The sequence below is a fragment of the Oryzias melastigma genome, linkage group LG13, assembly GCF_002922805.2.
Source record: "Oryzias melastigma strain HK-1 linkage group LG13, ASM292280v2, whole genome shotgun sequence".
NCBI lineage: Eukaryota > Metazoa > Chordata > Actinopteri > Beloniformes > Adrianichthyidae > Oryzias > Oryzias melastigma.
In genome coordinates this window covers 23,339,203-23,354,171 of record NC_050524.1, presented here as the reverse complement: position 1 = coordinate 23,354,171, position 14,969 = coordinate 23,339,203, and the positions used below count along the sequence as shown (strand labels likewise).

At 38.4% G+C, this 14,969-nt stretch overlaps 1 protein-coding gene across 6 annotated transcripts in view; it reads right to left on the bottom strand.

Annotated features, from left to right (window-relative positions):
- trip12 (thyroid hormone receptor interactor 12) overlaps positions 1-13,812 on the bottom strand; it is a 28,893-nt gene extending 15,081 nt beyond the window's left edge. For 3 of the 6 annotated variants that reach the window (XM_024276734.2, XM_024276735.2, XM_024276736.2), the window contains exons 1-11: positions 13,668-13,812; positions 10,676-10,822; positions 9,974-10,099; positions 8,993-9,783; positions 5,166-5,271; positions 2,334-2,470; positions 1,633-1,716; positions 1,460-1,555; positions 1,229-1,380; positions 1,039-1,074; positions 844-939 (exon numbers count right to left, since the gene is read on the bottom strand). In XM_024276734.2, coding sequence (XP_024132502.1) covers positions 844-939; positions 1,039-1,074; positions 1,229-1,380; positions 1,460-1,555; positions 1,633-1,716; positions 2,334-2,470; positions 5,166-5,271; positions 8,993-9,783; positions 9,974-10,099; positions 10,676-10,773 — 1,722 coding nt within the window. In that variant the 5' untranslated portion in view covers positions 10,774-10,822; positions 13,668-13,812. Of the gene's footprint in view, positions 1-843; positions 940-1,038; positions 1,075-1,228; positions 1,381-1,459; positions 1,556-1,632; positions 1,717-2,333; positions 2,471-5,165; positions 5,272-8,992; positions 9,784-9,973; positions 10,100-10,675; positions 10,823-12,692; positions 12,817-12,840; positions 13,097-13,190; positions 13,496-13,667 lie in introns of those variants that run through there. The other 3 variants (XM_024276732.2, XM_024276733.2, XM_024276731.1) reach the window with 3 other exon arrangements.
- Positions 13,813-14,969: the final 1,157 nt, after the last annotated feature.

The following is a 14,969-nucleotide window of genomic DNA, read 5'->3' as shown; positions in this document are numbered from 1 at the left end:
TACTGCAATCAAACTAATAAAAAAGAAGAACAATAGTTTGATTGCATACTGCAATCAAACTAATTAAAGCTATCAAGTGTTTAGTTGAAAAACAATGTGACTAAAATTCAGTTTGGTGAAATAAGTTCTGAAAAACAGATTTAATTTTAAATATAGTCAACTATTCGAATAAAAAAAAAATGTGCGGAATATACAAAAATCTGGTGATCAATGATGTGGCGTCATGTGACTGTTAGAACAGCAGAAAGCTGTACAGGACTACATCTGTAAATGTTCATCTAAAGTTTTCAAAGTTTTTCTGTTTTTCCACTAAAAATGGGAGGGGGGGCAATTTATAAAGCATGTCTGTTAGAAACAAGTTTGTGAGTTTAGATAAAGACGGAGTGTTTTCTAGTTGTTACATTTTCATTTAAATGTTCATTTACAATCTTCTTGTCATCATCTACTGGAACTGTAGTCATAAAACTTTGAGGATGGAGAAACTGGAGAACATTTTCAGGATTTGACTTAACACAAGTTGATGTTAAGGTTTTGTTTACCGTGTATGTCTTTTGATCCTTTGTGACATTATGTTTAAAGTGATGAATGCCATTTCTTTTTTTCAAAATTTGTTTTCATCCGTTAGATTTTGTTGATTCTGATCTACTGATTAAACACACATTTTATTTTCATATACCCAGTAACATACATAAACATACATATACAAAACATTCTAAAATAATATACTAAACAGCAAGGATTAGGATTTGATCTGTGAATCAAATCCCCACCTAAATAACCCACAGCCCTACCAGTTAAACAGCATGTTCAGCTCTACTGAAGTGAGCACAGAAAGTTCTTTACCTTCTCTAGGAAGACAGGAATTGCATCAACCACCACAGCAGACGACCGCGGGAGAGCCTCCATCATGTAGGTGAGTGCACGTGAGGCATGGTTCATCTGGGAGTCAAGCATAAATGCAATGAATATGCATTAAAGAAAGAAAAAACAAACAAACAAAAAAAAAACACATACAACAATCACAGGAAATATACTTACAATTTCAAAGTTATGTTCCATCTGTAGGAGTGTGATCTGCAAATAAAAAGGAGAATAATAAAGTTTAACGGCAACCAGAACATCAAAATGTGTTAAAAAAAAAAAATAGATGAATCGAAAGATCAAAATGCAAAATTGATAGGAGGTCCCAGCCTCATTAGCTTAGTAAACTTAGTCCAGTAGAACCTACCAGAGCAGGAACCACACTTTTGACTGGAAATCCACCAAGAGTTTCCTCATTGCCCATCACCAAGAGCTGGCACATCTCAATTGCAGCTTGGAGCTGCTGAGACTCGTCGCCAGTGGCCTGCAGGCCCTGCAGCAGCTGCTGGGCTTTGGAACCTGGAAAACAAAGATATTGTTTTTCCCCTACAAAAAAAATGTAAAGAAAAGCCTAAAATTTGTGAAGGACAGAACTTACTGGCTCCACTGCCTATGGTCCTATGGAACAGCTGTGACATACGAGGTCCCAAAGGTCCAAAAAGGTGAGGAGGGAGACCTCGAGCCTCCAGCAAAGCTGGAAGAGAGAAACAATGTAAAATTAAGAAATCTAAAAAGAAAAATCTTCAAACTTTTGCTTGTGGAGTAACATACCTTGAAGCCTTCCCATTTCAGAATCATCAGACTCACTTTCTCCAGAAGTTGTCATACCTACAGCTCCAGCTACTGAACTTGAAGCTGACAAAGAAGAATGTTTAAGTTAAATCCAGAAAACACCAAACAAGCACACTCTTGATAAATCTGTCAGAAATCTGTATAAAAACACTATTTATGAGACGGCTCAATTACTAAAAAACACTCCATCTGCTGCATTTCCTTCACATAGAAGATTTAAAATGCCTGCAGGATGCACCGTCGTCCTTAATAGAGTTCTACAGTTGACAAGTTCGACCATCATCTTCCACAAGCTCAAAATTAAAATCAAAAACGACTTTTTGTTCGATCTTAAACAGATTTTCTTAAACAAAAGTAAAATATTTTAATGATTTTCCACCTTCCTTTATAGACTATATAGTAATGCCTGCTGGTGTCTTGTTTCTTTTAGTTTACTTAAAAATCCAAAAACATACTTATACCATCAATCAAGAAGACACAAAACAAACTGAAGATGTAAACAAACACATGCTGAATAGACAACTGTACACAGATTTGAAAAGCACAACATTAGAAAATGTTTCATCTCTCATTTATTCATACAAACTCTTAACCATCACAGCCTAAATGTATTAGTCAATGCTCAAAAACCTCACAGACCGAGCCCAAAGCTGCAGAGTGAAGTATAAAAGTGGAGGTACCTGAGGCTCCTTGTGAAGCTTCATCGGTGCGAGCGGCTGATGAGTTGGCCCCATCTTGGTTGTTGTCGGAGTCGGCCATTTTCTCTTGGCGGCGAGAGTCAGCTGCCCCGCGCTTGCCCAGGCCTGAACCCCGCCGACTGAGACACATTCACAGAAAAAAAAAAAAATGTGAGGTACATCAGAATGAACAATGGATCTTGTTTCCAAAACAAAAGCTTTAAGGTAAATACAGATGTACTCACCGAACACATTTTATTAATAAGCATAGTAAAGGGTTACCAAACTCTAAATCAACCTTTTGGCTGGTGACTTCTATAAATGGGTCTTTCAAAGTGCTGTCTGTTGGTTGCTGCCAAATTTTAGACAAATTAAAATAAACTTATTTGATTCATGAAAATATGTCAAAAATCGTATGTGTGCTGTCCCCTACAGGTGGAAACCGGGTATTGCAGTTGAATTTTGTGATTTGTCAACTGGTTTAAGTCCCAGAAGTTCGTAATCATGCTCTGCAGCCCCAGTATAAAACCCCCACTAATCTTTAATTCTGTTAGGCGGCTGTTAGCTTTAGCATGGCTCGTTGACGTATTGAGTTCAGTTGTCAAAAATCTACTGGTTTACACAACTTTCCAGGGGACTTGGAAGTTAGGGAACAGAGGTTGAGAGCAATTGGCATTATGTCCAGCAAACTCCGTCCTGGTGATGGATTTACAATGAATATTTCACTCGGAATTGTTTGTTTAATACATTAGCCTTTATTAGCTATGATGCTAGCAGCATTTTACATTCTCAGACACGGGTCCCCTTCGGACCTGCAAACCCTCAGCTGCGCCGGCAGCCCCGCAGTCTGGCATTGCAAAAGCAGCGCCTTGAGCATTGATATACATCACTGGATTGGCCCTTGCCAATTCGCTGCTATAGACAGAGACATGCGCGCACAGGCGCCATTGCTATGCATTGAGAAGCGTCAACAGAACGCAGCTGTTTCAATGCAAGACATGCAGGCATCAACCACAAAAATCGGGCTAGCTCCCTCATTTATAACAGATTTTCATAAAACGTGGCTCAAATTAAAGCTTAGAAAATTGTTTATATTGGGGTATATTTTAATTTCTATCATCTCTAAAAACTAAACTGCAAACGGTGGAAGAACTGCGCCTTCAAGAGTTATGCTTCATTCACACCGAATGCGGCCGAGGCGTCAAATTCGCCTCTGCTTTGACACATGTCAAATTTACTGCTAAACGCTTTGACGCGCCTCCTCGAATTCATTTGTTGCCCCATAACGATCAATGTTGAGTGAGTATTTTAGATGTATTTGAGAACTCTACAGAGGCACCAGCAAGCACACGGCTGTGTTTGTTTTCACCAGATCTTTCAGAGTTTCTCTTGGTTCCGTGTGCTTCAACAAGAACTACAACGGCACTTGCGGCAGATCTCCGGGCTGCTGGGCAGCTAACCGCCGGCGGGATGACAGAGTAGGCTCCGCTGTCCAGGGACCTGCAGCCTGGGCAGTAGACCTCGCTAGATCTACCGGGCACCTGGACAGCAGCGTTCGCCATCAGAGCGGTGGTGACAGCTATCAGTTCTGCCGGAGCCTGGGGAGCGGAGCTCACAAGCTCGCTAAGCTATCCACCAGCCGGCTGGTTAGCGTAGCCGTCCATTCAGCTCAATGAGCTCTGTGAGGGGCTGGCGATCTTTCTAGTGTTAATCCCACCTTTGTCCAACTGTAATTGGGACAGTTTCCAGGAACTCAGCTGCCCCCGTGGGTTGAGAAAATGAATGGAAGTCCATGACCAAAATACTCGCATCAAGTCACCATCTTGAATATGCATTTCTACTCTTTGATCTAGTCACTGAATACATCATATGCCAAAGCTGAGTTCCTGATTGGTTGACGTGCCGCATTAGGCTGGCCACAATCGGCACAGAAATCGCGCCGTGGCTGATCGTGTCTTCACATTGAATTAACATAGCAAGATAACGCCTCAGCCGCACTCAGTATGAATGCACCAGTACAGCTACATAAAGCTTAACTAAACTGTGAATCATAGATTTCAAGCCACACTTCTGCCCCTAAGTCCGGCTCCTCTAGCCCCGCCCCCTTTTTGGCATTTTTTTTTTTTCAAATGTGGTCCGAGAACGGAGTCATCCTGCAACTGCTTTGTTTAGTTACCCTTTAACTATGAAAAGTTATACTGATGAACCCACCAGAATGAGCAGATAACATTAGGACAAAGATGTTTAAGTCCAATTGGTATGGCTGAACAACAAGACAAAACCACCTGGATAAATGAGAACCTTCACTGACAAACTCAGGTATTAGTCATTTTTTGCTTTGCGAAACATCTGGATGAAAATTGTAAAAATAGTAAATTTTAACAAACTTATTTTCCTTTTTGGCTTTTCCAGTTAAGGGTAGCCACAGCAAATCAGCTTCCGCCATATAACCCTTTCTTCTGCATCCTCTATCTTCATGTCTTTGTTCATTGCATATATAAACCTCCCCTTTGGTCTTCCTCTAAACCTCTTTCCTGGTAGCTCTAGACTCACCATCCTTCTACCAATCTAGTTACTGTCTCTCCTCTGGACAGGTCTGAACCATCTTAGTCTGGTCTCTCCGATTCTCCAAAACCTCTAACATGTTCTGTCCCTCTGATGTTCTTGTCCCTGATCCTATGCAATATGTTCTCTTCCAAAGACAAACTCAGAGGTCTGATTTGCATACCTGGTTTGGCAAAGATTTTACGTCAGATGCCTTATATTTGTAAATATCAAAATTCAAGAAAACTTTGTTTCAAAATACTGAATTAACTAAAGCTGGTCAAACTCTACCTGGTGCTGGCACAGGAGCCCGTGGTCTTCTGCCGTGTGCTCCGCCGAAAGCTGGGGAGCTCTGCTGGAGGAGACTCGCTGCGCTTCTTGGTGGATCTTCTCAAGTCTTTGATTAAAGGAGACAAAAATTAAAAATTAAACAAAAATAACATGATCCTGAACATGGATTCCAGATGGAATTCATTATTTTTACATAAAAGAAACCAAAATGATTCTTGTACTTTATAAGCAAACATCTCAGTTCAATACTTTTCATCTTTAGAAGACATCTGTGAGAAATGTACAAAACATTTGTTCCTCAGACAGTTTTGTAAATGATGAAAATTTTGTTTGAGTCCATATTATTAGTTTTGGAGAAGAGGATTGTCTTAGTTACTTAGTTTTTAGGGGGAAGATTGATGGAGATTATAATTTTACAATCCAGCAAAAGGACTGGTGTTACCTCTTCAGTGCTCTATACAACCGGCCAGCTGGATATTAATAGAAACATGTCCATGCCCTATGACAGGACAACCTTCATGCTAGATCAGTGACTCATTATTCAATACATAAACATTCAATAACCATGAAAAATAAGAGTTACAAACACAAAAAATTGAACAAATACTTTTTTTCTCTACTTTATGGGCTGGTTAAAGAGTATCAAATGGTTTCACTGATTGAAAATGGTAGTTAAACATACAGTGGCTTTTTAAAGACACTTACCATTGCAGATTAAAGTAACAGAGAGTAAAAATAGAAAAGGTGGTACAGATTCTCCCTTTTAAAAGGCAGCAGCTCGTCAGTCTTTCCAAACACTCAAAGCACTGGTCAGTAGGTGGGCACACACATGAAATCCAACTGAGGAGGGGTTTCTCCATTTGGGCTGTAATCCATGACCAAGCCCACTTGAGTTACACACACCACCCTAACCCCCACACTGCACCCTCCATCTTTAAGCTTGGAACATTAGTTTGAGGGCTTAGATGTCTTCCATTATAAGCCTGTATTGCTAAATGATAGATGAAAACATAGTTTCCATACTTTTTGTACAATACGTTGCTCCGGAGTGTAAAATTGCAGCAGCCAAAAAATAAAGAAGCAAAAATGTATATACAAGTCGCACTGGAGTATAAGTCGCACTTTTGGAAGAAATGCTTTTAACAAAATACATGAACAGACATTTCATTTTGAAAAGCAAATCCCAATAACAGAATAGATAATAGACTGAATACCTGCACGCTTCACTACCATAACAAATTGATGCTTATTTAGCTTCATGAAACATAGGAGGTATTGATATTAGCCCAACATTTGAACAATTATTCATAGCATGAAGAATATACCAACAAGTCAACTAAAGTCCATATCTTTTCAAATCACCAAGTCTATCGACTCCGCCAAGCGCGGGCATAAGACTGAGCGGGGCTTCTTCTGTGTTGCTGTATGTAGCAAACACTGATACAAACACCTACAGCACCCTCTAGCGGCTGTTATCATTTTTTTTGTTAAACTATGCAAAAGAAAAAAAAATTGCAACTTATACTTGAAAAATTACTACAGCACACGTCTTTCTGAGCAGAATGATAAGAAGAAAAAAAAGTTATTATGCAGATGGTTGACAGCCCCCCTACAAGGGCCAACACAACTTATACGGAACTGCAGGTGATGCAATCAGTTCCGCTAAATGACAGAAATGCAGCAATTTAAATAAATTAAAATCCAAATCTATAAATCATTTATATGTAATAAAAAGATAAATGGAAGCTGTCAACTACTGTTCAAGACAAGGCACATGTGGCATTAAAGTGAACAGACGATTTTTAAACCTTGTGATGACGTGACAAAAGAAACCGATTTGGAACCAGTGTGACCAATTGAAAAGAGCCAGAAATCAATGTCACATTTTAAGCAACAAAAGTTTTACAAAAATAGAAAGCACCACTTGTTGGGAAATAGAGAATATTCAATCAATATGCTAAAATATTAGATTTCACTATAAAATGATGCTTTTAAAAACGCGTTGGTTGACACAAATGACCAATATCAACTAAGAAACTTAAAAATAAGCTACTTAAATTCCACTAAGGGATTTACAAAAAATAAATCTGGGAAGGGTCTAGGTTTACAACACAACAGTTAATCAAAATCGAACGGATCAGCTGCAAAAACGCTATACTGGTTTTCAGGGCAGTTGGATTAAAATGGAAAGCATTTCACTGCACTGAAGAAGCTACACGAAAGAAGAAGTCAAACATCTTCAGAACAAAACCTTAAAGTAAGGCTGACCTGAAGAAAAGAATCCTGAGAAACATGACCTTAAAGACTAAAAATCTTCTCATCTAAATCAACTAATCTACTGTAAAACCATTTCTTCTACCTTTTCCAGGCATACATTTTTTTCAAATATGGTCCAAGATTTTTCTTAAAAACATCTTTCTTTTAATAAAATATCATCTTTTGTTCCGTTAAGTTGCATTCTATTTGAATAATAATTTCATGAAATAAATAAACTTGCTTTAAAATGAGAATAAGCTTTAAAATTGCTTTAAAATTGGTGCGTGGAACCAAGCAATAATGTCAATAGATAGTAGGAAAAGACAACTATGTAAACTAGTTAAAATTATATATAAAATAAATAGTGAATATTTAAGAAGCACCAATTTGAAAAAGTTCACGTGTCAGAATAATAAATAATAATAAAACAAAGTCTGTCTAGTGTGCTTACAATCCTTTTGAAATTAAATAGGTGTCCCGCTATGTAAACATGCATGTGTAGCTGATCTCTACTTTCGGGACTGTGATACTTGATGTGAAATTTGATTTTGTTCAAATTGATGAAAGCTAAACTCAGTGGATTTCAGCCGACCAGAAACATTTGCTTTTTTTCTTATAGCAACATAGAGTACTCTAAGACAAAGCGCTTCACTGTGATCCTTATTAACCATAAGTCTTTGCTTACATTTTAAACTTAACGAGTCAAAAATCTGACTGTCACGCAAAAACCTCCATGCCAGAAATCCCTTGATACCAGCGGTGACTTAAGTTTGCCATCAGGCAGACTGAACATTAGGACTGTTTTTAACCACGATCAAAATATATTCATTTCACCACAAAGAGACATTCAAAATAACCTAAATTTTATCTATAAAGGCATCAGAAAATGAAGCAACAATGTATAAATCAGCTTTGACATGAATTTTTAAGACTAATAGCTTCACAAAAGCTGTGTGAATAAACCAAAATGATTCCTCAATAATCAGCTGGTATAACATAAATGATGGGCAGTTCGACATCTCCGAACATCAATTACGGTATGTTAAACCTTGAGGCTGAAGGTGAAGCAGAACACAACTGTCTCAACTCTTGATAGAACAGGAAAGGTTGCAGCTCACCTGGGATCACCATTAGGATAGCAAGGTTAGTGTGACCATAAATCACTGCGCAACGATGCCTTCCATCAACTATGACCAACCATTCTTTTGGAGCCACATAGTTGTTCAAACTTGTCTTATCAAGCAACTTGAGATTTATACATGATAAAATGTGAAGTTTCATTTTGCGTGTAGAAAAATAAGAATAAGTTGCCAAAAGTTTGTTCTACATTGTTTATGTGTTTTAATAAAGCTGCACTTTCCCTTTGATATTAGTTTAGTAAATTCGGTCCGGTTTGTAGCCAACTTCATATGTGATTGCGTCAGTAAGGATTGTTTTTTGTTGTTGTCTTACAGGAGCATTTACAACCATTTGATGGAAGCATTTCCATCCTGCGTGAAGGAGTGGGATTTGTGTCTGCTGCTGCTAAAATGCTTGGGTGGCAGATGCTGACATAAAGGGCTAAGACTCACTTGCTAGTTTAGCTTGCAGTCCTGATGGGCCGGGCTTGGAGGTCTCGGTTTTGGAGGATCCGGGTAAAGACAGTTTGGGTTTTGGCAGGTTGACTTTGGGGTTAAAGCGTGCTGCCCACTCAAATTTTGACGAGCTGGTGGTTTTGGCCTGTTCCTTGTCTCGTGTGCTACGGCGCGGGGAGGGGCTAGATGCTGAGCGAGAGCGACGCGCTTTGCTCTGATCTTTTCCCTGTTTGACTCTGGCACCCTGTGTGGCAGTGCTGTTGGTGCCTGTTATGGAGGAAGAGGAAGAGGATGAAGCAGAAGAGGAGGAGGAGTCTGTCACGTTGCTACACCCAGCTTTGGCTGAGGCGGCTGATTTAGACGCCAGCTTGGTGGGTTTTGCAGTTCTGCCCTCACTACAATTAGGGAGGGAAGCAGCGGTACTACTTAGACCGGGGAGAGTGTCTGATTTTTTCCTTTTCTGGATCGGGGAGCCCCCAGCAACCACACTCTTTTTGCTCTGACCTCGACCTGATGACGCAGAGGAGTCTGAGGCCACAGGTCTCTTCTTGGACTTTGCCGGGCCTTTCTTGGTCTCTGAGGTATTGTCTCGGGGTGGGTGGATGGGTTTGGACTTCTTGGAAGGGGTCGGTCCAAGGACACTGATTTGGTCAGGAGCTTCGCTTCGTTTGAGTCCGCGGGTGCCTTCGCTTTTTGAAAAATGGCCTGATCGTTCTTGCTCAGATGTTCCTGCAGTCTCAGGGTCTTCTTGCAAAACAAATGAAGCCACGGACAAAGTAAGACCGCTTCTGTTCAGGAGAAAAAACAGACAAGACAGCATCTTAAAAACTATCATCAGAAAAGTATATCAAGCATAGAGGACTATTAATTGCATCTCACCAGAATTAGAACTACATTAACCAACTTTCAAGCATACATACATAAATAAAGAAAGGTAAGGTAAACCCCTAAATAAACAGTAGAAATAAACATGGGTACCTTCTTGAGCTGTGCCCTCTGGACTGGCCAGTAGCGGAGCTGGCTGTGGCTTTGGGAGCCTTAGAATTGGATCTTCTACTTTCAGGTGGGGAATTTGTTTTGTGTTTTGTCTGCTCTGTCTGCAACCTGTAAAGTTTGAAAACAAAGTTAGTTTCTGAAAGGAATGTACTAGTGATACCAAATTCTCAGTTTAAAACCCAACTGTATGCTACACCACTGAACTTCATCTTGGAGAAAGTGAACTGTTTATGTTGAAAGTCTCAATTATTGTGCTAAATTCAAGGATTTATAGATTAATTATTTTATTACATTACACTAGGCTTAGTATAAATAAAGTTCTGTTTTTTTCTGATTTTTTTGTTGTCATTTTGTAAAATTGTGACCCAAAATTGGGGGTCAAACCCTTTAACACCAGGGATGTCAACGGCGAAGCCTAAATAATACAGTTTTCTCTTCGACATTTCATTACCCTTCGCTTTCGTATGTGACAGAATCAGCCGTTTTGTGTTGATTGTGTAAGCATTTCACTACTGTAGTGTTAAATATCAGTGCAAGGCTGCTTTTTACAGCTAGAATTATGTTGAACGGTTGAAGAATTAAGCTGAAAGTGGAACAAACAAAACAAACAAACAACATTCGGACTATAAAGCCAGCACATAGGCTGGTTCTTCCATCAAATGGCCAGCACACAGGTGGTCTCACCTTCCAGCTACTGTGTGGTCTTGTGGCTGGGCCGCAGCAGTGTTCCTCTGTGAACGGCGCAGTGACCCCCCTGGATTGGAATTAGGCCGGTTGGACATTGGCACCTCTCTCCTGAAGGGACATACCCTTTCTAGACACTACCATTCACTGCAAATCAGAGACAAAAACCATAAAAGAACATTGGTTAAGGAACACACTGTGCTCATTTCAGACAAATTGCTCTTTCAGGATTTACAACAGAACAAGCTCATACATTCAACCCCCACCTACCCCAACCCCCTTTCACAAACATCACTCTACCACATCAAGATGGGAGGCATGATCCAATCATATAAACAAACCAATCTTATTATTCACACTCTTTAACCCTCATCATGATAGTAGCACTAAACCTAGAGTTAAGAAAGCCAAAACTTCAAGCCTTCATTTTATTCATATGTTTATCTTAAATTATTTTTGATCAAGTCAAATTAAATTCTGATGCAAATAAAACCTTTTTCTTTTTTTTACCACTTCAATTGTTTTTGTAATAGTCTCAAAACATTGAAGTTTGTATTTCTGCAACCGGAACATAATGGTGATTAATTGAAAATAAGATCATTCTAGATGAGAAAAAGTAATTTCAATAACATTTTAAACATCTTTAATTATAAATTTTAAAAGCTATTACTTTAACATTTTTATTAAAACTGCTAAAATGTAAAATCTCAAATTGAAATTGTGGCTTATTAACATCTGCAAAAATAATGCTTGTTTTAATGCACTGATTAAATGCTGTGAAATATTTTATCCATTTGTACAATAAATGTTTGTATATCTATGTTGTATTTTATTGTGTATCGATGTGTACTTAACATCATGGCTAGTGGAATACAGATAAAAACTAACTTTCTTTTTAATTCCACTGTGCCCTTTTAAATAAATTATTACATTAAAATCAGATTAATTGGAATATCTTAACTTTAAAGAATCAGTAAAGATGAATAGTCTTCTATTTCTACCCTCAAGTACAAATGTAAGAGGGTAGAATGAATAAATTAGGATGCTGGTATATAATAAACACAATGTGAACACAAACAGCTGAACAGCTTGAGTTTATGTCAACAAAACCGATTCATAACCTAAATACTAACTCCTAAATAGAAAAGAAACACAACTGACTGAACATGTTTTGATTTTAAACTCAATCTGACGATTTTGTGAATATTGATCAGATAAATACGTAACAATTCAAAATTCCAAGGCCATGTCAGGCCTGCACATCCCAGCCTTTGTTACTCGACCGTTCTGAGAACTCACACTGTACTCGTGTGTGGATGGGATAAGCTAAAAAGCACTAAACGATAGAGATATTTGAATCCGTTTCACGGTGTGACTCAACAGACATCCAAATGTCCAGCTTTTTGTACCCACGAAGAACAGAGGCCTATATTTCTGACGTAGTTTTCTGACACCATCGACTGTCGTTAGCATTTTAGCCACTAGCAAGTACCATACATTTTGACAGCAGCTAACCCACCCTCATTCTATAAAGAAAATCCATCAAATCCTCAACAAAACAGTCAAAATACTGAGAAAATTGAAAGGGGAATGTCAATAAAATAACTCGTATGGATCCAACTGCAACATTACTGAAAACAGTGACACTTGCTAATGTAGCACTGGTTACATTCAACTGCGTAGTTGGCGTACCGGTATGTCAACCTATTTAGACACATATTTAAATGCCAGAAACGACAACTGTTTGGTTTTCTTCACCCCTCTTGTTTGTTATACTTAGCAGTTGAAACGACACCGCAAAGGAGGATCTCCAAATGACCAATAATTAGGCTAACTTGACGTTAGCGGCACGCCGGGGAAGGAGGAAAAAAAGGGTAGTCCTGGTTCTGCCGTATTTTTGATTAAACAAACGCTCACATCAACTTGAGTTGGTATCCGAGCCATCGTGACACGAGCATGGCTGACAAGTTTTAAGGAAAACAAAATGAGGCACATCACGCACACAAAATGCTCTCACCTTCTGTTAAGGTTTGATTGGGGAGGGGAGACCAAATCCCGAAATACCGCAATGTCAAAGTAGGAGACGACGAGACAAACAAGCTAATAACGAGAAAAGCAGTGCTCAAGACCAAGGTTAGCCAAGATTTGTCAAATGTAACGATTACCCGATGTTTCCTAAGCTGACTTCAGGCCAACGGCTTCAACTCACTGCGGCGGTGTCGACGGAATTAGCTAACACCAGCTAAACCAAACTGTCCCGTAATTACGAGTCAACAAAGTGCGTGGTTTATGTTTAGACTTAAACGAGTACAAAGAAAGCGAACCATGTTATCCGCGTAACAAATATTGGTCAATCTGACAAGCACCGATGCTAGTTAATGATTAGCAAGCTAATGCTAGCTTAACGAAATCATCTCATTTTTTTAAAAGATGAAAAAAGATGAGGAAAAAAAACGCCAAAAGAGTTGGCAACTAAAAATAGCTAGGCCTGCTAGCCAACTAAACAACTACAAACCTTATCAATACGAGCTCGCTTTTGAAGGCAGTCACGCAGGTTACGTACAGCGACGTTAAATCAAACAAGAGCGTTATAGCAAAAAAAAGCTAATCAATATTAGCTCGCCTTGTTGTCACTTAGCTAGCGCTTTGCCAGCTCGACAGGACGGCACCGTAACCACAATTTACAAACGCAACTTTAACTTTTAATCCCAACCCGAGCGCGCTGAATGCCTCCTCGACCGTTTCTATAAAAGATAATTCACTCAGCTAGCAGTTAGCTCAGAAACGCCAAACACCAGAAAGAAATGGCCTCTGATAGATTTTAGACACACACAAAAAAAAACAGGAAAGCAGGAACGGGAATCGAGACATTTACGCAGAACTCAATCACCAGTCTCCCGAAATGAAGTGATACGGAAAAACCTGAAAAACTACAAATACTGTTGGTCGGGATGTCAACGAGAAAATTCAACATTTGACCGAATGTTGTTACCTATTTGTTCCAGTGTTGTAGTTGTAACAGACAGGGCAACAGCTCCTCTTTTCTCTCTACCTAGCAGCTTCACATCAGCTGAGCGGCCTACAACTGCAGTATACATCCGCCTAATTCATCCGCTCAGGAACTACTTACTTCTCAATTTGTTTTGTTTGAATTTTTTTGTCAAACTGAACCGAGACGCATTTAGAGTATTAATTTGTCGTAAAATAAAGTATATATATATTTTTTAATTTTAAGAGGAACGTATTTTTTTGATTATTTATTTTTGTATGAACATTATTGTCATTAAAAAGTAGTCATCCACTGAGACATGTTCTTCCTTTCCCTACAAATACCCCCCCCCCCCCAAAAAAAACAGTACATTTATTTGTTGTCTTATATAATCTTTGTTCTGGTTTATTATACCTAAAAACATACCAAACAATGTCATTAGTAATTAAATATTTGTGTTGTTATGGTTAGATGTGTGCTTATCATCTCAAGGTTTAATTTTCGTGTCATTCCTGGGCAGCCATTGCATTTTTATTTAGGATAGAATTTGTTATTGATTTCATGAAGTCTGTTTTAATTGACATCCTCATTAACTAATACACACCGGAGCTTGTTTGTGCTTAAAACACATTTGAAAACAACACATTATATTTTATTTAATTTATTTCAAAAATGTAAAAACATTAATAAATCAATACGTTCACTAATATCAATAACTCATTCAGTCATGCACTTTTTTCAGTAAAGGGGGGAAAGGGGAGTCTCCATTTGATGGAACTTATGAAAATTACATCTCTGTTATACACAAAAGCTTTAGAATAAAGCCTGTGCCTTAATCCACATTGAATTTTGACACAAAAAACAAAACAAAAGAAACGTAAATAAATTTTTCTGCTCTTCTTCAACTGTATGTTGATGAAGTTTTGTGCACTACTGACCTTGTTATTCCTCTGCTGTTTCAGCTGTTTTTTTTATTTAGAAAATAAATGTGTAAAATGATTAATCAACTTGTACTCCCAAATTATTCAGTCATTTACAGTTGAGACTCAGCTTGAAATAGGATTTTAGAGCACATCTCCTCCATCCTGCACCACAACATAGTGACAATGCAATGACAACAATTCTTTTTAGTGAACTAAAACACATTCAGTAGTTAATGTTTCAAATAAAGTAGCTTTCTTTGCCCTTTTATCAGATTTATCCATATTTTTACGATGTGTTTGGTTTGAAAAAGTGTGTTTGAAGTTGTATTTGCATAAACTATTTTCCCTGAAAGGATAAATTTGGTTATACAAAGTGAACATT